Genomic DNA, 23,615 nt, shown 5'->3' on the forward strand with positions numbered 1-23,615 from the left:
GCTGCTCCGGCCAACCCTGTGACCCTGAACCCTGAACCCTGTGACCCTGTCCTCAGCAGCAGAACATGTCCACATCGTGGCAGGTTTTCAAGTGAACTCCTGAGTTTACTGAACTCTGCAGCAGCCATACTTTTCATGATTAGGAACTGTTTTGATATTATTTTGAAAACAATGATGTACACTGTTAAGGTAAATGGCACGTGAAAGATAAAAAAAGCTTTTTATGTTCCAGTAGAGATTTTGTTGCATTTTAATGTTTTCACTCAGACTATGCCACCATCTTTCTGCCACAGCCTTGAGATTTGTTACTGAAAAAAAAAAAAATCACTTTCAGTGGAAGCATAACGCAATGTCTAAAGTTTTTTGCACTTTGTTTGTTGTAGCTGCAAAATGGTCTCGGAGAGCCAGGTACTCTGGTAGAGTGCTTGGCCCTCTGAGTCTGAGCAATTATAGTCGCAGGGACACCTGAATTGGCCTGTTTTGTGACAGGTGTATATAGGAAGTAAAATGGAGCTCATTTGTATTTACATCGCAGTTCCACACATTATTTCGTAAAATGTAATTTTTACTTAATGTAGACTTCTGACATGATGTGTTGGCTTGGGTAACCTGGGAGAGCATTCTAGTGCGCTTTCATACAAGTAAACATGTATACCCTGCTGCAAAGTGGGAAGCATCTATTTCTTAGAGGCATGAGCTTCGAATGCTGTATGTTGATGTGAAACATTTTTTTTTTTCTCATTGTGAGTTTTTTCTTTTGTCAGATTTCCTTTGCTTTCCAACCAAAATTAACAAAACATTGCTGATGCAGTTTTTGTGCAGATTCCAAAAATGCTGTTACTTTTTGTGTGGGCCAGTTAGTTAAGATAATTACAAACAGTGCTCTAAAGTTTGTGAAAACAATAGGAAAATAACCACTTAACAAAAACTTATCTTTAATGTTTTGCTAGATACTAGAAACAATAAAGAACACCATTTCGCGAGCACTTCTTTTATTGGAAGATTATTTTGCATTTTATTACACATTGAATTTCAGTAGTAAAAGCATGGCAGCACAGTAGTAATACAAAGTGCCATTCTAGAAAATTTCAAAGCAAAATTGTGAAATGTGCTTGCAACATCGTGCGCGTCATATTTGACTTCATGCTCAAAAAATTTATTGCTCTATCTTTAGTAGATGTTGAGATATTGGATTCACGAACGCAACAGGAGTCCAGAGTAACATTTTGAGAAAATGACAAAAACTAAGAGAAATGGATTTCACGGCAGGAAGTGAAAAATATTAGCACATTTGCACTCGGAATTGGTTAACAAACCCCGGGCATGTAATCTGACTGACAGTCATACTTTTAACGTTTAAAGGGATGGAACACTGAATTTTAAGAACCCAGTTTTTTTTGGCACATCCGAAAGCTTGCCGTCTAAGGTGCTGTATTCTGCGGTGGTTTTATCGAAAACTCTAGATGAAATTTTTACACAGAATTTTTAAATCAGTGCATGTGCTCGTTTTTATGTATCGTGATGCTGTAAACCATGTTCAGCGAGTGTGATGATGATTGCATGTTGGCGAAAGTGCTGTACCAAGAACTAACATGAATCTCACCTGCCGTACAGTAATAAGATATTTTTAGTATATGGAGTAGCGTCCATATCAATTTCCATACCCAAAGCTGTTATGGCACAGTGATTTACACTTTGTTGGCGAAAGTTTTAGTAGACAGTGGTTGCTGCTTCATCCAGAAAATTCAAAACACTGTGGCACTGTCTAGTTACAAAAGCTAAAAGCATGTGGTCAACGATGTGAATGAAGCGTTGCTTTTCATCGAATGGCAGACTGGAGAAAGTGCAAACTAATATAAAACATGAAGAACAACCCTGAAAGAAAAAAAAAAAACACTGTGCATTTAAAACAAATGAGCGATATTTTACCGCGATGTGGTCACGTGGTGGACTTGAGTGATAATGGTGGCTTTTGCCACAAGATGGGTTTTTATGAGATTTTCAACACCAAATTAAAATTATAAATCCTCGTTTCTTTGATATTGCAGTGCTTAATTCTTACAGTTTGAGGCAAAATCTTTTAATTTTTGCCATAATCTCATGACTCGTTTTGGTCAGTGTTTGTTTGGTCCCTTTAACGGCATAAGAAGCCTGTGGCTTCATTTCAACATGTCACTTACCTTCTTGCCTCTACTGCAGGTATGGTCAGGATGCGCCAGAACTACAGGTGCGCCGCCTTGGAGACTTGGCTTTTCTCTTTCAGTTGTATGAGTTTGCCTACCAGGCATACCACAGTGCAAAGAGGGACTTCAGTGGGGACAGCGCTTGGCTCCACTTGGCAGGAGCTCAGGTAAGATCTAGGAGTAGTGTTGTTGCAACAATATGTTTTAAAACTTGTGTACAGCATTGTGAAGTATTTACATAAACCCATTGAGATGTGTAAATTTTGGTGTGCTTTGGTTTGCAAGCCTGTAGCAGGACATAGAAGAGGTTCTTGGTGTGTCCTGGGAACACAGTGACTGTGGCCAGAATAACAACTTGTGTTATTTTGTTGGCTGAGTGGGGATGCAAGTATGAGGTACTAAAAAATGGCAAAAAAATTGATTTTTTTGAGGATGGTTGTATCCGCTTTAATGTCTTGTTTCTTTATGCTGTCCTGAAGTTTCATTGCCGAAATCAATCGGGAAGTACACTAAAAAAATTTGTTTCATGCACCATGGCGGCTGTGCATTGCGGGGAAGCGTTCGAACCATAGGTATCTTTCTCCATTGCAGTCTTCTGCTTAGATACTCACCTTGTGGAGCAGATATCTTCGCGACATTTTTACCATATTTACTCGAATCTAGGCTAGCCTCGATTCTAAGCCGACACCCGAAAGTTGAAGGCCAAACAATAAAAAAATAAAAACAACTTTCCTTGAGTGGAAGCCGGCCGAAAAAACAATTGAGAACGACAGCTGGGGGCAGCATGCAGATGGCACTTATTTCCATGAACCTGCTCCCACTCACTTGCCCTCGTCATTGCTGACCTCCTTATCACTGTCTGTATGTGTGGTTTTTGCGTCCAGTATTTTGCACCTTGTGTGTGTGTATGGTTTTTGCGTCCAGTATTTGTGCCCTTCTGTGTGCATAGTTTTTGCGTCCAGTATTGTTCGTTCCCATGAGCAGTGCACTAATGAAGTTAAATATGAACCAACTAGGCCCATTTGCAGCTTTGCGGACACTTCTTATGTTGTATTTCTGCATGCATTAGAAGTTGCTAACTGGCACATGAAGCCAGCCTGTGTAAATTATTTTTGCCTACATCCAAGTAGACTTCAGTTTTTTTTGTGGCGCTCAGTACCGAGGCACCACAGCTTGTCTAACTTCTCCCTGTCATCTAAAGATTATAGCCGTGGTTCTCGTGCACTTAAAAGCGCCAGCCTTTTGTTATTTTTGTACTCTAGAATACAGGCTGAAGTTCGCAGTACTTTTAAATCCAGTCAGAAAACACCTGACAAAGGTTTTTAACTTAGTTTCCTGCTATGTATGCCTGCTATGTAAAGATAGGAGAGCTGCACTGTTGCCGTGTGTGGTCAAGGTCTGATGTTGATGAGAGGCTCAGAACATCTTTAGCGGTACAGGTAAAATTCATGAACGGAAACCAAGCTTGAAGCAGCATGCTGCTTGAAGCTTGCTGTGTCTTTGGGTGAGGATGTATTCTACATGGAGTATTTCTGTGCAAACTCTGTACTTTGAGTATTTGAAGCTTTTAACTACCTGTAGTGTTGTCACCGTTGCCTGCAGTTTTTTTCTTTCCTTCTGGTTGTTCTCGGAGTGAGGATGTGAAGGCAGTATTTTATGTCGTTAAAGGCGAGTTATTTGTTCACTAGCTAAAATTTTAAAATGCTTTTTTTTAACTGCAGGAAATGGCTGCCCTGGCTGTGTTCATGGCTGGTGTCAATGCTCAGAGGCCCTTCCCTGTGCGTTATATGGATTCTGCCATCGACCTGTATTTGAACACTTGCAAGTGAGCTAGAAATCTGTTTTATTGTGAGCAGAGTTAAATTTCAGCATTTCTGTGCATTTAAAAAAAAAAAAAAATTGTTTTTTCTTTTTTCTTGGATGCTAAAATGTAAGTGATGTTTAGAAGTTGTAAATAATAAGACTGGTACTGGGGCTAGTTGGCTGAGCACCTTTGCATGTGCTACTTTGAACTGCAAAATAGAACAAGAATTATCGACACACTCAAACAATGTATGAACTTACAACTGTTTTTTGCATGCTGTGCAACACATCTTTATGCATTCCGAACATAGACCTTAACACCAAAAAGAAAAGAGGAGAAACAAACAAAACAGCATAAAAAAAAATAAAAAAGGTGATTATCATTACAGTCGCGAAATCTGCAACTCCACTTCTTTTACTGCACAAGTCAAATCATTTCCACCTCACTAGCCTTGAGGACAATTGAAGGTTTACTGATGCACGATTTCGAGCCTGATCTGTTCATTGGGGTGCAGTTGGGGATGCATTTAAACTGACGGCAATGGGATGAAAGATTTCTACGGTGTGTTACCTCCTTCTTGCGAGCCCTGCTGTGTTGTTCTTTAATAGCGGTCCCTTTTTCTTGTAGCTCTAAGAAAACTGCAGTGGAACAAACCAAATACAATGGGAAACTGGTCAAACACATTACATTCGTAGCAGGAAGGCCAGTCTTGTTAGTGAAGCATTAAAAAAAGTAGTGTTCTGTATGCCAGGTTGTGAAATAAAGGTACAGCTTACCATGTTTTTCAGCCTGTGATGTGTGCGATAATCCTGCCTGACTGGCTGATGGTTTACAGTAGGTGTTTTTAGAATTGCTTTGCTCATGTCAGGAGGTGCAAAAATCTTTTCGAGAGTGAAATCCGTTGATCTGACACTTGCCACCATTTAATAAATTGATGCGATACTGTGTGAGGCAGAAATGTTGTATGAAAAAAAATCATGAATTTGCCAAATGAAGCCTGTCTTTCTCTTTCCTCAGAGTTCCCCATCTTGCAACACGAGCAGCACTGCTGAGCACAGAGTGTTTGTGGCAGGTGGGCCAGGCATCAGTGGCGGCTGGCCAGCTGATACGGCTGACAAGTGAGGGCTCAGACTTGCGCAGTGCCCTGTTGCTGGAGCAAGCAGCACTGTGCTTTCTACGTGCCACACCCACCTGCCCGCGGAAGTTTGCATTCCACCTAGTACTGGCTGGGCATCGCTTTGCAAAGGCAGCACACCGGCGCCATGCACTACATGCCTATTCACAGGCACTCCAGGTGAGGCCCCTTTCTGCTTTGGATCTGCTTGTCTTGGAGGCCTAGATCAGCTAGACTTTTGACCATTTAAATTGTGCTGAAATTTGACTCATAAGTTGACCCTGAAGTGTTTTCCTCGTGAGTTTCCTTATTTTTATTAAGACACGAAAGAAGACTGGAAGATGACAGATTTGGAAAGCGTTACGCTTGACCTTAGCTGTTTACCTTTATGTTTATAGTGACGGCTGACTCGGTGCCCAGACTCAGTCTGGACTGCCAATGTTTTCAGCTGTGTGCTTTTATTCACGCCTGGAATACTTGCTGAAGAGATAGAAGGAAATGTTGATGCTGCTTTTCAGTTGCACTCAGATATTTGTTTTATTATCTAATCATGTTTTAAGGGCTGACTTCATTTTTTTTAAACTTTGCGTGTTTTTTTAAGCACACTGCCGCTAAAAAAAATTGAGAGCCCTTTTTAAACGTATTGTGGCTGGTCCTGTATTGATAGTGTGATGAAATATCCTTTTGTGTCAGATTGCAAAATGAAGTATGATTAGTTGTGGCTTTTTGAAAGTTGAGAGTCTCGGTGCTGTGATCACTTACTAAGTAAATTTGTAAAATGTTGTTACGTTTTCTTTGGCTTTAGGTTTACCAGGGCCGTGGCTGGAGCCTTGCCGAGGGTCATATGCAGTTCACAATTGGACGACAGTCTGCACAGCTGAAGCAGTTGGTTCGAGCTAGGGAAGCATTTCATCGGCTACTGGCGCAGCGAAGTGCGCAAAGCCTCTCCCAGCAATTGCTATTTCTGCGGGAGTTTCTTCTTGTGCTCAGGGTAAGCCAAAGCACTGCAAACTGTTATTCTACTAGGTTCCTGGCCCAGCTGCAATTTTCTTCTAGGTGTGTATCAAAAAGAGTCATGCAGAATATCCTTTGCAGTTCGGTCAAGAATCATCATAAATTCATGAGGAGAACCACGAGAACCACTTCCCTACCACTTTTTTTTTTGCAATATATATGATGCAATATGAAAATAACAGATAAATGAGGATTGTAGAAACATGCACGGTTGCTGTAAAAATAAGTTGGCATTTTTGCATACAACTTCCGATCACATGCCTGGTGATGCCATTATCACTTCTGTTCTGCTGGTAGGAAAAATTTCAGTTGGAAGTTTCAAGTTGCCAAGCACACGCGGTGTGCAGTAGTAACTGTTTCAACTGCTAATTACAACTCTGTCATTTGTACATAAGTTTGATATTCAGTGTCATTTTTGCTGATGAAGGCAGAGCTGCCCAAAATCATCTGTTTTGCAGCCTTTTAGGTTATTAATAGAATGATTTCATACATTTCAATATTCTTGGTGCCTATGACGTCATCTGCAAATAAATGTCAATGTGCCGCAGTGGCTCAGTGGCTTTGGTGTTCAGCTGCTGATCCCAAGGTTGCTGCTTTGATCCCGGTGATAGTGGCCACATTTTATTGTAGGCGAAATGCAGCAACGTGTGTGTGCTGTGCAATGTCGGCACATGTTAAAGAACCCCAGGTGGTTTAAAATAATCTGGAGCCCTTCTTTACAGCGTCCTTCATAGCCCATTTATTGCTTCGGGTCGTTAAACTTCAGATACCATACCGTAACGTACTGTACTGTGCTGCACAGTACTGCACCGTGTCATACCATGTCCATGTGGCCTTGGCCTTTGCCTTGCGGCTGTGTTAATTGCTATATTTTAGGCACGTGTGAATAGGGCTTTTTTGGCTTGAATTGAATTCGAAGTGAATAGTAATTTTCTTCGAATAATTTTGAAGCAAATATTTTGAGTACTTCTGGCACACAAGAGAGGTTGAACAGCACAATAGGCATTTTCAGAATCATGTATTTTTTGAACACACAAGGCCATTACATGAAAAAAAACTAAGAGTGCATTGAAGCTTTTGCCGCACTCATTGCAGCTGTGTTGACTTTCTGCAAAAATGGCCATTGGAAATTGGGGGAGCTGACCTATGTGTGGCGCCTCCAACTGCTTCTTTAATTGTGACTGCGTTGTTGCGCAGCTGTTGCTTTTAAGCGATGTCTCCGTGACGCCTGTTAGGCACACTCATCCGGGCACCCAGTGCCACCCCGCATCAGGCGTCAGAAAGGGGCACCCAGCTCTAAGTGTCCCATGCTAGCTCTGCTTCGTGCTCTCGCTGTAGCGCCTGTTTGGTGAATTTAACATGGAGACGAGCGGCTGCGGCAGCTGCAGTCGGCTCGTACTTGTTCCACGGAAGTCAAGGGAGCCGTGCATCAGGAGTGCCAGCGGTGATGGCTTGCTCGGTGCACTGCTGCACGTCCAGTTGCGCCAGCTAGTACTCGATCATCAGCAAGGAGGGTAGTAGTTTAAACCAGAACACCAGAAAACACCCTTTACATTGAAATACTATGGGCTATCTTCAGACCTCCAATCGATTTTGCAAGCTCTAGATTGGGAGTGAAAATAGCTAACCCCTAGCTCACACCACAGCTAACGCCTAAAAATTTGCATTGCACGTGCGTAATTTTCCTGCGAGCTTTTTTGACCTCTCGTAAAAAACACACACCTGACTTTCAGGGCCAGTGTTCAGTAGCCCGACAGATGGTGTTATTCAAGTGTTCAGTAGGTTCGCTTTATCTCGCTGCAAATGGGTGGCCCCATTGACTGTAAAAAAATCGTCAGATCGCACCGTGATAACAGCCAACACCTTTTGAAGCAAACGAACGCAACTGCCTGCGCACTTTTATTGGTGATGGATAGACGGACAGGCGGACATCCAGGCCAGCAGGTGGACGCATAGTATGAAATTTCGTCTCTCACAAACATATTTGTCAACTTTTTTTTCCCCGCATTATGAACCCTCCCCTAAAATTGTTGTCAGCTCTTCTGGATTAAGAGTTTGTTCATTATGGGTGTAAATGCAATACATAAAGAGTGGTCGCTATAGTTGGGCAGAAATAAATGCATACAGTGCTATGCCTGTGCAGCCTCTTTTACCTGAGAGCAATGTCACTAGCACTTTGAAAATTCTTGGCATTGCGCCGACATTTTCAGTATATTGGCATGCACCTGGGATAAGTACTTTGAAGATAAGGTGCAGATGGTAGACAACTCACGCGTGTGTTGGTGGAACTACTAGACTTTGTGGTTCTGGAACATTTTAGGACTTTGTGGTTCTAGAATTTTTCTCTATTTTTAAGACATCCTTAGTTTCCTTCATTAAAGCCAACCACACTTAGAAAGAATTTACAATAGACTATTGTGGTTGGTGATAATGTATTGGTTTTAAGGAAATCGAAGGTGGAGTATCTGCTTCACTACCCAGACACCTGAGCTGTGCCATGATAGAAGTCACGAAGGAGAGAGTGAAAGAAGGAAGAGAGAGAGGGCACCACAGTGGAGAGCTCTGGTATATAATTTCAACAACTTGGGGATCTTTAATATGCTCTAACGTTGCATAGCACACTGGCGCCTTTGGTGGTTTGCTTTCATTGAAACGTGGTAACCGCGACCAGGATTGAACTAGTGTCCTTGGGCTCTGTAGCCGAATGCCTTAACCACTGAGCCACCACAGTGGGTAGCAATTGTGGTCACTTGGTTGCAGATTCTGTTCTTCTGTAGCTGACTCCGACTACAGATAAGTGTTTGGCAGCCAAAGCAGCTTTTATCAGCCAAAAATTTCTGTGGATGTCCATAATATTGCTTGTAACTTGAGGGTAGAATTTGTGTTGTTACTGTGAAAAGCCATTAGAGGCACAAAAAGAGTCAAACTTTTACTGCTACAATGAAACCTGGATATAATGAAATTGAGAACACCGCTTTTTTTTTTTTGTTGCATGCAGGTTTTTGTTACATCCAGTTTTCACGTGAAAACTCGAAAGGACCGCAGAAAGGAAGCAAAGATGAAAAATAAATGTTGGTGATATGACCGAGAAAGCGTTCACAATAAACCCCTGTTACTCGGAGTCATAAACGTGAAAAAATATTTTGCGATCATATTGGTAACGCGAGTGTGGCAACAACAGCCACAGTCTCCGCCGCAGGTCGCACGACAAAAGTGTGATGCTGCTATGCATGGGGCAAGGAGAGTGCTGGGAGGAGAGGGAGTCGGAGGCACCTGCCTCTTTCCGTGTGCTTGTGACTCATAAGAATAAGAAGAAGGAAAAGAAAGTTTTGGTCTACTCGTCTACCATTGCCTGCGGAAACTGACTGTTTGCCTCACTTTGCCGGCGCTCTTCGCCGTCCCCGCTCCCACCACGCGTCTGCTGTCAGCGCCTGAATTGCTCAAGCAACCAAGTGGCGGCAATAGGCACGCTGCTCATCTCATGCATTCTTTGCTATGTCCTGTTGTTTCGTGCTGCTTTTGGGCATAACAGTTGGGATGCCACTTGGTGCAACACTGCAAAAGCGAAAGCTGCGGAGACTGCTGCAATTGTTGTAGAAAGGTGCTTCCTGTGCTTGAGTACAGCGCGTTGCATCGACTATGTTTGCTCCTTGTGATCGTAAATGTTCTTCTCATGGCAGTTCGGGTTTTATCTCGTGAAACTCATGTAATTCAGCCAAATTTCAAGTAACACAACACAAATTAACACTTTCCTGCCCTTGAGAAAAGTAGTAGTTTTTGGGTAGTATAGTATTTTTTTTTTTTTTTGCCTTTAACAGAGCACGCGTTTAAGTAGTGTGTAGTATCAAATTTTAGAGGATATTCTCTCTCTCCAATGGTATTAGTCCCAATCAACATGTTTTTTTAAGAGAATATGGGAAAAAACAATTACACAAATTTGTAACCAGGATGAAAAAGATATAATAAAAATATCACCGTTTCTTCACACAAACAAAACAAAAAAATTCAGAATATACATTTTATACATGAGGGATCTTTGCAGTATTTCAGCAAATATCAGCCTTCTGTGTATAGAATTTCTGGAGATATATAAGAAAACGTTAACCCTAATGAATATCGTGCCACCATGCAAAACAATTCCTTGATGTTGTGAAACACAGATTGGTCGCAAATGCCTTGCAGAAAAATTTTTTTTCTGCTCGACTTTGCTTTCCTCATACCATATTTTACAGTTTCTGTATTTCTCATTCTTTGAGGCTTGTGCTGGAGACTCTGAGGTGCATCTACAGGAGCAACAACAGGGGAAACCTTGAGGTCGACAGGATGTGGACCTGAAGTTGTATTCTGTGTCACTGCTGTTGCCATCATCCAAAGACTTGTGCACAGACGCATCAGAATTGGTAGAAATGCGCAGGTTTCGTGGAACAGTGTCACGCGCCGCCGCTGCCATTATAGAAAAACTACAAGTGCTCATCACCCGACTCCAGAGAGGATGCCGGAGGGGTTTCGAATACCACACCGTGGTGGCAATTGATTAGCGAAACTGAAAGAATAGTTCTACTACCCACCAGATGGTGCTAGCTGTCCAGGAGCGCTTAGAAAATGGGAAAATACGAATTTGGAACTATCAATAGCGTGGGCAGGAAAGTGTTAATGGATTGTCGATGTGGCAAGTTCGTTACATGAAGGTCTGCCTCCACTACACCATCATTACATGGAGTTCGCATGTACACACTCCTCAATTAAGGCAGTGTTGGGAAATTGCGAAACTTTGTAATATTGAGGGATTCGCTACATGGAGGTTCGTTACATTGGGGTTTAACTGTATATGAGATTCTGCATGGAGAAGCTGGTCAACAGTAGTTTATTGTCGATCCTAGATATATCGAACCTGGATATATCAAATTGTTTACATTTGACAGTTGACATGTTCTCTAAAATCGTATGCAGAAGTATAGTGTGCATGTCCACCAGCACATTTACTGTATTGAATGATGTGCCATGCTGCAATAATGAGCACTCCTCCTATTGATGCTCCTGTGTTCAGCTTTCACGTGCGGAGCAGCATCGCTGCACTGCTTCAGAGAGGAGGAAGCACTTGCACATCGGGCATACAGTCTTGGACGCCTGCTGGCAGCACTAGCCATGCACAGACACTGTGATGAGAGAAATGTGGGATGTGAAAAGCAATAGAAGAGAAGTATGTCACACTGCAGGTTTCTGGTCTTTGCTTGTGGCTGGCTGTCTGTACTAGCTGGTGCTGCCCAGTGCTGGCCATGTTATCATGATGTGTGAGGCTTGTGACTAATGTGGTGTTGTGCATGTTTCCATCTCTATCTGTGGTGTCATGCCGCATCATTATTGGAGCTTTGGACACAAACTGTATATGTCGTGCGAATGCTTCTGTTAAGTTTATCTGTGGCATATTTTATATGTCATATTATTGATTTATTACTCTATTTCACAGTCTCCTTTGAGTTTGATATGTATTCAGGAATAGCACAAGTGTGCTTACTTTGCAGACACAAGCTGGCGCTGATCGAGTAGAGTTGCCGGTGCCACGTGTGTGTGAAGGCACCATACGGGTGGTGCTGGGAGCCGAGGGGTCCCCACCAGGGGAACCCTGGCTCGAGGAGGCGGCTGCACGGGCAGCCCATGGGGGCGCTCTGCCTCTGACCTTTCGACCACAGCTCAGTTGCCTCAGCTCTGCCACTGACAACAGTGTCCGGCCCTTGGCTGTCGTATTTGGTATGTGCACAAACCTACATTCTTTTTGCCCCTGCTGCTTTTACAGTGTGCAGATATGAATTGTTTTCCTAACCAATTGCTTAATCGCCTCTTGCCTTCACTCATCTCTTATGCTAATGTTAACAGAGTTAAATTTATATATCATTCCTTGCTGATAAAAATTGGGCTAGAACTAAATGCTGTTCTTATTTCTAACAATTGGTTTTGCTCATGTTGTTACTTTCTAGTATGTTTAGTGACTGCCTGTCTTCCTGTCCTGCTGGGAAGTAGTTTGAAGTGAACATTCGATTTCACTGCCATGAAACCCAGCCTGACCCAACCAAAGCTAATGTTCTTGTCATTTTTCAGCCTTCTTTTCTCTGACTCTCTGCTCAGGAACTTTGGGCACTGCAAGGGCTCAGCAATGTGGTTCACGTATTGCAGTAATGGTAATAATGCCTCACGTAAAATAAAACACTCTTAACTCCTTGTTTACATAAGAAACATCTTAATGTCACATAAACATTACAATGGCACAACAGTGCAAATTTCAATTTTGTGCAGGTTGCGTACACCTTGGAATTGCTGATGACACCTTTAATGGAAAGCACTTTTCTTGGGAACTTGTGGGAGGTCTCATTTAACAGTGGTATCTCTGTGAGGGGACTTTCTCCGGGGTAGAGGGCATTGCCTTAAGCATTGCAGTATGTCGTGACCAAAGACCCCCTTGTGCACCTGCTGCCTAAGAGAAGGTCACCCATGTGGGTCTGAGTCATGATGTGAGTCATGATCAATTCAAATTTGGCACTAGTTTGTTTGCTGTCATCTTGAGTGGCGAAAGGTATTTTCTTTTGCTTATGACAGGATGGTGATAGAGTTAATATGCAGACCTCATGTTGTGTATCCCCTAGCGAAGATCAGTGTTGCGTCTTTTGACAGCTACAGCTTTCACTCCATGCTTTATAATGTCGCTTCTAGCTCCTCGCTGTTTCGCATGGATCTCTTTTTGTATGGATATACACACAAGCAACAGATAAGCACACAAATAATGATTCATATTGATCCGATTCCTTCACTGTTTGATTCATATTTGATTTGAGTTTTACTACACTATCCATATTCAATTCGGTAGCAAAGCTAGCCTATCTGTATTCGATTCGGTTTCAAAAAAGTACTATTTTCACATCTGCATTTGCGACATATTCATGCTTGGCTTTTAAGATGGCTGGGGGGAAGGCTGCTGTGAGTTCACTTTGCAAGTTATGTTGAACTTAATATGTTTCAGAACCAATTACGGTTGAGATGGAGCTGCATAATCCTCTGCAGATAGCCCTGCAGCTAACCAACATGCATCTTCTGTGGACCTTTACACCTTCGGATGATAGCGGTGTCGTCAGCAATGATGGTGACACAGTGCAAGTGAGTATAATTCATGCCTTCTTTTCAGTGGCTGGCTGCATTCACTGGATCTGTCTTCAAATGTTATGTACATACATTTAAGTGCTGCGAAGGATTGCGTCTACATGAAATTCAAATTAAGTATCCCAGCTTACCACAAAAACATTTTAAAGGGACACTGAAGTGGAATACTAAATCAGGCTGCGTTTATAGGCTAGCGTCTCGTGATAGCAAATTTGTAGGGGTGTCCGAATATTTTAATCTTAGGTATTAATCGAATATGCTTGATATTCAAGAATTTTCATGTGTTCGAACATTTTCGAATATTTTCCAGCATATCTTACCCCATGCAGACTTTTTTACATTCAACCGTGGCAAAGCCACAGTATCCGGGCAATTATTCAGTGATCAAGTTTAAAGTGACAGGAAAAGGTCCTGTTCGTTTTCTTTTGCGTTGTTTATTGCATGTACCGATCACATTCGGACACTGCTAGGCTTAACCTCATGCGAAATTCTGCAAGAGGGCTTTCCCACATATGACATCTGATGAGAACAAGATGGCTGACCACCTGCTTCAGACAATCACAGCAAGAAAGCACGCTGTTTTTTTTATCCTTCCATAATGTGTTATATAATTAACGCTTACACCGGTGCCAGTCGTCCTGTCAATTTTGAAACACTTGCTTGGAAGCACCGAGTTCCAAAGTACTTCATCCTTATAACAGGCTCTGCAACGTGAGCAGAAACCTCCCTGCAAGCATATTTAGCGTGATTGATAATGGTTGTAATTTATCTATCAGCAAATTGTCATATACAGTAAAGCCTTGTTGATAGTTTTTAAAAAAATGTGGGGGAAACATATTACCCGGGAAAATGTATGATCCAAACCACCTAATTTTGAAGAATGTAACTGCTGATGGAAGTGCAAAGGCATTTGTTGACGATCTCACTTCATAAAAATGTTGATTAGCATTTTCTGGCACAAGGTCTGGAGAGCACCATTTCCAGTGCTTGTAGAATTCACTCAGTGTTTGCATTGCCCTTATTGTTGAATAAGCTTCGCAACTCATTCGGTCTGTCAATGGAAATCGCAAAGGTAGCCAGGATTTCTTCATTATTTTGTGAATGCTTCTCCTCTTTTCACCTTTGCTGTGTAGGGAAGCCTTCACGGTGGCTGACTGTCAGTGTTTGAGCTTTTCATGCCGCGTTTCCTAGACCTGATCCGCTCCTATGTAAGTGCATTGTTGTAGTTCTTGGATGCTTTGTCCCTTTGCCCTTGGCAACTGCGAAGACGCCACTACGTTTCTCCTTTTCATGTCGTGTCGGAGTGGGAAAAGTCTGCTGGTATGCTGCCGCTCCGATTTTACACACACACACAAATGCACGCATGCACGCTTGCGGAAACGAAGCAGTGTTTTTTATCACGCTTGCCACTGCGCGGACATCAGAGGTGCGCGGAACTCTGCAGCATGAAATTCAGGTTTGAGTAGGACTCTTTTGAGAATAACTTGCTGTGTTGGTTATACTGGGACACAGCCTCCGTTAAATTAACTGATGCGAGACTCATAGCAAGCGCACGATTAGTGACGGAGGACCCTGTTTTGGTAGTATTCTATGTATTTTGTTTTCTTTGCATGGAAAGAATATAGGAGGCATCACACCAAAAAAAAAACGTGACTGCAGTAGCCAGTTACAAATTACCTCAACTACAACCGCGTTGTGAACTCCACGTGATCACAGGCCTAGCGACCGCAGCACAACAAAAACCTGCAATGGCTTGTACTGGAGCTTTGGTGGTGTGGGCAGGGCCCAAGGGTGGCGAGATGTGCCCAAATGCATGTCTCTCCTTGTGTGGGCGGCTTGATTTTTCACTTTTCGTTTTTTTGCGTCTCGGGTAAATTTTCAGCGCGTTGGTACTCGCTATGGGCACACTTCTATTTGCGAGGAGTGGTGTAAGCCAGGGGCTCCTAGTTCGAAATAACTGTTGTGCATGCCAAGATGTTCGAATTATCGGGAGTTTTCCCCCATTGAAATGCACAGGGTTGTGCCTGGACCAGGGTGTCAGTTCAAATTATCCCGCAAGTTAGAATTACCCGAGCTTGAATTACCAAGCTTTTACTGTCTACGACCAGAATTGGTAGAAACATTAAATGTTGTAGTCGGGAAATTGTGTTATCTGGGAACGTATTAAACAGAAGGAAATAATTTAATTCTCAGAGACCTTTTTATTTCCCGCATTTATGAGTGTGTGAGCTGGGAAATCATATGAACCAGGAATATATCAATAAGGTTCTATTGTATTTGATGTACCTAGTTCGAATTATAAGCTTTTTTCATCATAGAAAAGCAGAGGCATCTGTTGGGACATTTGAATGTAGTTAGACTTAGAAGGTGAATTAAGCAATGATGGATTAACTGATTTAGTATTAAGGAAATTACAGAGTGAATATACCTATAGCCTGGCCATGAACCCCCTGAACAAACTGACTACCTTCTTTTTGTTGCATTTTAGGATTGTGACCTGGATGGAGTTATAAGAACAGACATCCTCAGTGAGGTCCTTCTTGAACCTGAACAAACCCAAAAGGTGGGTGTCATATGAAAGACCTGCTTGCCGCAAGCTATGATACTTTGTCACAACATCTTAGCACTCCGCAAAACAGCATGGTGCTAAGTCTTTCTGGCCTGTTTTAGCTGGTGGTGAAATAAAATTTGGTGTGTGAATTAGAGGGACAGACCTAGCTAGCTTCTGCTGCTGCTAGTGATTGTACATAAATACTATGTGAAAAAGGTATGCAGTTTTTAATTTGGTGGAAGGTTGTAGCTGGTGTTGCTTGCCCTCATGATAGCAATGCCAGCTGTGACGTGTTCAGCTGGATTTTTTAAACTGTTTAGCATAAGCTCTCGTACATTCTGTTAGTAGTTATTAGTATTGGCTAAATTTTTAAGGGTGCACTAATTAATCAGTTCTTAGAGAAGACGGAGAAATGGCAAAAAGAATGTAAAAAAGAATGGCAAAAAAAAGACAAGAAATGACTCATAGGTCATGTACCAATGAATCCTACTTGACATTACTAGACATCTCGCTTGAAAGATTTCAATTTAACAGGAATGAACACTGACTCACTGCCGTGGCTCAGTGGCTTTGGCGTCTAGCTGCTTGGCCCAAGGTTGCGGGACCAAATCGTGGCCCCGCATTGACTTCATTTTGATGGAAGCGAAATGCGACTGCGTTTCAGTGGAAGTGAATTGCAAAAATGCCCGTGTTCTCTGTGATGTTAGCGCATGTGGCCCAGGTGGCCTAAATTAATCCGAAGTCTTTGACTACGGTGTCCCTCGTAGCCCATGTGTCACTTCGGGATGTTAAACCCCACAAACCGCCAGGAGGAATAAACACCTGGTAGGGAGAAACACAAAAAGGGTGGCTATGGAGTTTGGCATTTCTACTGAAACAAACTGTGAAGTGGTGCTGTGGATCATTAACACGATCTGCCATAAGCTTCACAGAGGCACAAAAAATAGCTAAAGAAAGTTGCTGCTGGCGTGGCATGCTGAAAAAGAAAGCTGGGGACCACATGCTTTAATGATGAAAGATTTTTTTACTGTGTGGAATGTTATTTCACCACACAAAGCTCTGGTGTGCTTGCCTTGATGTGTGACTTTGCTGATTTGGCTTGCTGAACTGTGTTAGAGCTCCCACTCAACCTGTCATGTTCTGGGCTGGATTATGGTGTCACGATACCCTAGTGGGGTTGTTTATGATAAAGGGGGACTGAGATTGATGCAGGTGCATACATTAGCCACATCCTTGAATGCAATTTGCTCCTTTCGCATTTTTCTCCTTCAATGAGCAGTCCTGCTCTTTGCAGTGGGACAGTACCTTTGTACCTTGGCCAGAAAAGTGCCAGTTGTACACCATGCTTCAGCCTGACTTGGTCTCTACGCAAAAGTGTTCCACCAAATCGTCATATTTTTGCCCATTAAGCTTCTAACTTCTCAATGTGCTTCATTCTGAAAGGGGAGGTTCTCACAAAGCAGCACATCAGTTTGGAGGTCATTGAGCAGGCAGTGGAGTGATTGTGAAAAACTGTTCCTTAGCAGAGCCTGTGCCATGGTGTAGCTGTGCTCTGAGCCTTTCAAAGCTGTAGTTGGAATTAAAAGCAGACAGTGAAAGGAAATTTAAAATTTTGTCTTGTGCTTCAAGGGTTGTGAATAAGTGCTGCTGAAGGATGCTTGAAGTTGGGTTCACTTTCAATGAGTATGTATTGTGAAAAGGTCTGCATTTGGGGTGTACCCTGTAATAGGTTGCAGTAATAGGCTCATAGCATGGTTTGCAATGAGCACAGTGGATATCTTAAATTCATGGTGCAGCAGAGTGTTCGGTGCTATTGCTAACTATCATCAGGTAACACAAGCTGCTTCATCATTTTCTTAGGGATGCGCATTCCCTCCTAGTATGTTGTGGAGAACATACATTTGTTGGACAGTGGACAGTGCAGTGGTTGTAGTGAAAAATAACACAAAGCACATATTGCAATTCTAGGGTAGGATGAGGTTTCGCTGTCTGTCACTAGCTTCTCATTTACTGTCTTCATCATGAACTCATAACCTTTTGTGCTTCATGCAGAATCTTATTACAAGCAAGCTCTTGGCCTAAAAAACAAAGATGTCATGCTGTAATTCGGGACTAATGTAACAAGTCATATTCATTCTCAATAGCTTTGGAGGTGTGGGTGGGAGTGATGCGGCTAAATTGACTTGTTAGAGGATTTCGGTGCCATTTCTGTCTATGTTGTGACTTTTGTTGTCTACAGTGATCGTGAAGTTACATGGAATCATAACTGGAACATGTGGTGTTGGTGCACAGGTGCAGCTGAAGGTGTGCCCACAGCAGCGGGGCCAGCTGCAGGTTGGTGGGCTGGCATACTGCCTAGGGCTGTCAGCAGCGCAGCGCGAAGCTGCTGCACCTCTGGGGCCTCTTCCAAGTCCTGTCCACGGCCACCAGCCACTAACCTTGCCTGCCAAGCCATCCCCTGCTCTGCCTCTGAAGGGGCCCCGCCCTGACTGGCGCCTCCAGCCCACTGTTGTGGGAGCTATGCCTAGACTCACGGTCAGTCCATTTCCAGTGGTTCCTGCTCTACAAGGGCCTTAGGAAACCTTGCCTTGGGGATGGATGTGGGCAAACGTAGTCTCCAGCTTTGTACAATGATGTGTTTAGGATCAGGATGTTCAGAAATGGATGGGGAAAGCCACTTGTTATTCTGTGGATTCTGTGTGTGTTACTGCATGAATACCTTTCACTCTCCATTGGAAGAAGTTATACAGTATACCAGTGGATGGCTACATTTCAAAGCCATCTCAATGGATGACTTGATACAGGGAATTGGAGAGGGGAGAGTGCTAGTATTCACTTTCATTGTATCAAAAGGCATGATTGCTGGAAGGAGTATGTGGTGCTGAATAAGTTCTGAGCCTATGTGTGGTTGTCATTCTTCTACTTAACCAGCAGTGGTGAATTGCCTGTGTCCAAGGCTAATAACACTGAGTATTGTATTGTGCATTCATCAGATACTTGATCTAAGAAAAGTGTCCTCACTTAATGGTCATAGTCATATGAAAAGTGTGCTCAAGGAATTAGTAAACAGGCTGCACTCCCAGTAGTGGTGATTCCCTCCTCTCACTTGCGAGGAGAGAGCGGGGCGTGTCACAGTGGCCACACCTGTCTCCTCTCTCTGCTACCTGTGGCCAGTTTGGTTTCACGTGGTTTAATGGCCTTCATGGGGCTTTCACTCATATTCTGCGATGACCGCACAACGCCTGTAACTACTGTACACAGTCGGGTAGTAAGGCTGTTTCATTGAGCCTTTCTGCCTGGAGCCTTCTGTGTGCTGTGCCAATGAGTTAACTAACGTGCTGCAGTGTCCCTTGTACACTGTGAAGCAGACCTGCACGTAACTTTCAACAGAGTTCATGCTCTACTGCCATACTATACTGCCATATACCAGCATCCACCCATGGTGTCTTGGGCTGGTATTATAGGAAACAATGCATTTGGAGGGATTCTTTTTTATTAATGGCACTTTGAGAGCAAGCATTAGAAGCTAGGCATATAATGATTATGATAAAGGTATCATCGACAGGGAAAATCACTGCTATAATTTTTTGGTATGTGAATGTAGGCCTCCTCATTTTACCACTCTATTTTCATATTACAACCCAGCGCTTTTCCACTTTCCCCACGCTTTAGAACTGGGTTCATTGAAATGGTTTTGCTGGTTACGGAAATATACATTGCATGTGATGAGTGCATGGGGCGATTTTCTTGTTCTTTCATCCTTGCGTGCATTGCACTGTATTGACAGTGCAGGCTAGGGAAGGAGACCACCAAGGTAAATTTCAGTGGACATTCTGCTGCTTTGTGACAGTGCCCCCCCCCCACCATACAGATCCCATTTTGCACTTGTGAATACAGTAGAACCCCGCTGTTACGTTCCTCACTGCTGCGTTTTCCCGGCTGTTACGTCGTTTTCTTCGGGTCCCGGCATAGCTTCCATAGGATCCAATGTATTGGGAACCCCGCTGTTACGTCGTAGCCGAGGAAATGATCCCGCATGATACGTCGCAACCGGGCTCCCCGAACACAACCGGGCAATGCGCGCCAACCGGCATTTTGATTTTTGACGAGTCTTGGCCAGGCTTGGCTACGGAACTGGCTGCAAGAAGCCGCAGGCGAGTTGGAGAGGCCGCCACTAGATGGCTATTTGCCTCGCACGCCGAACGCCGCGATCTTTATCGTGGGAGGTGGCAGGGTTGCCAGGTTTGGCTACTTTGCGCCAAATTGGCTACTTTTGAGAGCTCTTGGTGACAAAAGTTTGAGCTTGGCTACTTGGCTACTTTTTGGCTACTTTTGAAGTGCTATTTGTGAACACGATTATCCTGTTGTACCTGCCTTGTTGTCGATAACTGGGGAACAATTTAGCGGGGTTAGGCCAAATGCGAATTATTTGAGCAGGCACTTCGGTTTTCACTTCGGTTTTGGTTCGAGGCTCGGTTTTACACGTCAAGCAGGGTTCAGACAAAGATCGGCGACTTAATCAGACTTGAGCTCCGTCTTAAAGGGACACTGAGGAGAGCACTATTAATATTTTTTTTATAGTAAAATCCGATAGTTCGGCATGTCATGGCTTTGTTGCCACTTGGCCGGCAGCGAAAGATGCATTTATTTCTAAGAAATTTGGATTCGAAGTTGAAAAGTTTTTCCCGCCGCTCTGATTCAAACTTGGGATTCTCCTATGACGACACAGGACTAAGAGACGTGAAACATGACGTGCGCAGGACGTAGCGCAGACTCCGTGATTTCTGGCCGCCAGCAGTGCGGCCTAGCAGCAGCCGAAAAGAAAGCTACCGCCGGCCGCACGTTGAAGGCATCTATCGGCTATTGCGGCCGTCGCTACAGTCGCTTCGATTACGTTTGCACTGGCGTTTTGCCAGCGTTACGATGGATCTCGTTCTCGAAGTCGTCAACGAAGTTCTCGCAAATAGACACCTTTAGCATACCGTGTACCTTGTTACCGCTAGCGGAATACCGGGAGCCCGCCTACTGCCGGAAAACAGGCGCTGATTTGTGCCGATGCTTCAGGAGCGCGCGTAGCTGCCGGGCACGTGGCGCCATCTGGCGACGTCAAGGAGATTTGCGCATGCATTGGCTGCGCCTCAGTGATTCATGTTTCTCGGCTCCTGGTGTTGCTAGAACCATTCGTTCTAGCAACACTGTTTTGTCCTATGACCTCATCACGCTTGTACTTGCGAGTTTGGCCTGTGGCGGCGATACCTGTATTTTGGTTCTTGCTCTTTTCTACGTTACAAGAGCTTTGTTGTCAGTATGAGTGGCGTTTTTGTAATCAGGAGCTGGTATTCTGTCGATACAAGCCAACTTCAATTTCTCCTCAGTGTCCCTTTAAGGGCATGATGAGATAGCTTTAATGGGTTAATGCCCAGAATTGGTCATTCTCTACATTTACTGATCGCTGAGAGTCCTACCACTCCTGGCGCCGTTGTGCAGTGGTTAAGCAATACGCTACTGCCCTGCGATGGCAGGTGCTGCCATTGGTGGGGCTTGTGCCCAGGTTGCTCTTCCCAAGCAACCAGTCTCAACCAACCAGTAATTTAACTTTCTTCAAGCCACGGTGGAGAGAGCACTCGTAATCTGGTAGGCAGGGCTTCACTCCTAGAGTTGCACGTACGCCTTCACGTAGGACTCACAAGGGCTTCACTTAGGGCTTCACTTTGTTTACCCATCACGAAATTGCGACATGTCCCCTATAATGCTCACGCATTAATAACTATCACTGCGTCAAAAGAAAACAAAGTATTTGCTCTGCCGAAGAGAAAATGATTTGTTCTGGTCACTTTTCAAGTCATGTCATAAATATCTTTTATGCTTCAAAGTCATTTACAAGCACTGTTGCCCCATAGGTTGCCCTCTGTCTTTAAACTATAAATTTTCTGCCTCTGGTGACGTTTCTGTGGTGTCTTGGCGCCAATTCTGGCTACTTTTGGGACCGTGGCCGTAGATTGGCTACTTTTTGGCTACTTTTATCATTTTCGTGGCTATTTTTTCAGATTAGGACCTGGCAACCCTGGGAGGTGGTGAGGAGGAGGCGCGCGGCTGCGGTCGCTTATCAGCGCGTCTTTTCTTTCACTCTTTCTTTTTATCTTTTAACTCTCCTCTATCTGCAAGTGACAGTGGTGGTGTCTCGGCTGGAGCCAGTCGGCAGGGCCCGTGCAATTTCCTTTTCATCCTTCTCAGTCGCAACAACATCTTTATTGTGCTTTGATGGCGTGATAGCGTTGAGTAAGCGGAAGGGGCTTTCCCTTGAGGAAAAGCTGGACGTACTAAACGCAGGCAGTCGACAGGCAGCCAGGGCGGCTTACGCGGAGCAGCGCGGGGAGCAGCCTACGAACATTTCAGTGCTTGACGCTGTGCACAACGTCGCTTCAGCGTAGACTGCAGTGAGCGCGTGAACTGCACAGCACTGCTGCGTGCGTGTGGTGTGGCCGCACCGCAAAGCGACGCTGACAGCAATGCGGCCTTTGCTATTGAGAAACGCGTTGTTCTTTCCAGCGAGCGAAAGAAACTGCAATCCACCATTCTCGATTTTTTAAAGTCCTAGGGTCAATTTGCGGAAATTAATTGTTTCAAGTCAAAGCTGCACTGTTTTCATTAATTTTCGGTGCTTTCCTCACTGTTGCGTTTTCCCGGCTGTTACGTTTTTTTTTCCCGGTCCGGTGAAAAACGTATGAACGGTGTTCTACTGTATATGATAATGTGATCTAAAAGGGGCTCTGAAACACCTCTTTCACAGTTACGGAAAGGCTTTGAGATCAGCTGGGCACCTTGCAGCGTCGTATTGAAATATTTTTTTGCTAAATGTGCAACAGGAGCAGAAAAACTAAAGATACAGTGTAGAGTTTTTAAAGGGTTTCCATAGATCGATTCTCTCTTCCATCTTTCCCAGACTTTGCCACCTGGAGTGGTGCTGTACCTATGAAGTCCGTGACAGTGCAAAGGACATGTGCTGACATTTCATGGGTTGCTTCATTACGACAGCAGAAATAGTTCAAAAAGCCACTGTAAGAAATGGAGAGCTTACTCAGTGGTCTGTTTTCAATTGAAGCACTGTGTGTCATGTAGGATTGTGTAAGCTAGTTGAGGTACCCAAAAAACTTGAATAGAGTCAAGTCCACTTATAACAATGCTGGTTATAACAATATAATTGGATATAACAATGGTCAGTCATGGCATCATCAGCTGTGCCATGTGTTCTATGGTAAAATAAACTGCTTATAGCAATGCTGTCAAGGCGCATTATTGGTTAAAACAATTAAATCTGGTAATTGAGTGTCAACCATTATAGAAAAAAAAAAAAGGAAATGCTACAACCACACCAGCAAAACCATGCTTACAACACAAAAGCGCTAAGCTGGCGCAGCAACACCACAAAAGCAAAAGAGGCAGGTGTCATCACGTCAGGATAGCTGCTGCATTGCGCGTGCATGCAGCCAGCGGTTTTTTTCTCTTGTCAGCTGTCACCGCACCCTTAGTTCTGCATGCTTCTTGAATTTCCCGTAAGAATCACTTCCGGAAAGCCAGCCTGATTCCTGTGACGTGGAGGTGCACGAAGCTCCCACCGGTGGTGTAGTGATGGCGGTGCTTTGGTCATCAGTGAACATTGTTCCAGTTTCCTGAAGTTCAAATTAACGAGCTTTTACAGGCATTAGAACAATCAAACCCCTCTGGGTCCTTCCTGTCAATACATGCTCTGAAGTTTTTCATCTTTTATTTTTTTCAGCACAACCCTGTTGTAACAATTAT

At 43.7% G+C, this 23,615-nt stretch overlaps 1 protein-coding gene across 2 annotated transcripts in view; it reads left to right on the forward strand.

Moving 5' to 3' along the window:
* The window catches only part of l(3)76BDm (trafficking protein particle complex subunit 8 homolog l(3)76BDm), a 60,238-nt gene that overhangs the window by 16,462 nt on the left and 20,161 nt on the right, over window positions 1-23,615 (forward strand). For both annotated transcript variants that reach the window (XM_089580887.1, XM_089580888.1), the window contains exons 10-17: window positions 2,200-2,350; window positions 3,905-4,008; window positions 5,005-5,281; window positions 5,907-6,092; window positions 11,638-11,863; window positions 13,128-13,261; window positions 15,753-15,827; window positions 18,108-18,350. In XM_089580887.1, coding sequence (XP_089437013.1) covers window positions 2,200-2,350; window positions 3,905-4,008; window positions 5,005-5,281; window positions 5,907-6,092; window positions 11,638-11,863; window positions 13,128-13,261; window positions 15,753-15,827; window positions 18,108-18,350 — 1,396 coding nt within the window. The remainder of the gene's footprint in view (window positions 1-2,199; window positions 2,351-3,904; window positions 4,009-5,004; window positions 5,282-5,906; window positions 6,093-11,637; window positions 11,864-13,127; window positions 13,262-15,752; window positions 15,828-18,107; window positions 18,351-23,615) is intronic.

The sequence above is a fragment of the Amblyomma mixtum genome, chromosome 3 (assembly GCF_055824585.1).
Source record: "Amblyomma mixtum isolate Tamu chromosome 3, ASM5582458v1, whole genome shotgun sequence".
In the NCBI taxonomy this organism is placed as follows: domain Eukaryota; kingdom Metazoa; phylum Arthropoda; class Arachnida; order Ixodida; family Ixodidae; genus Amblyomma; species Amblyomma mixtum.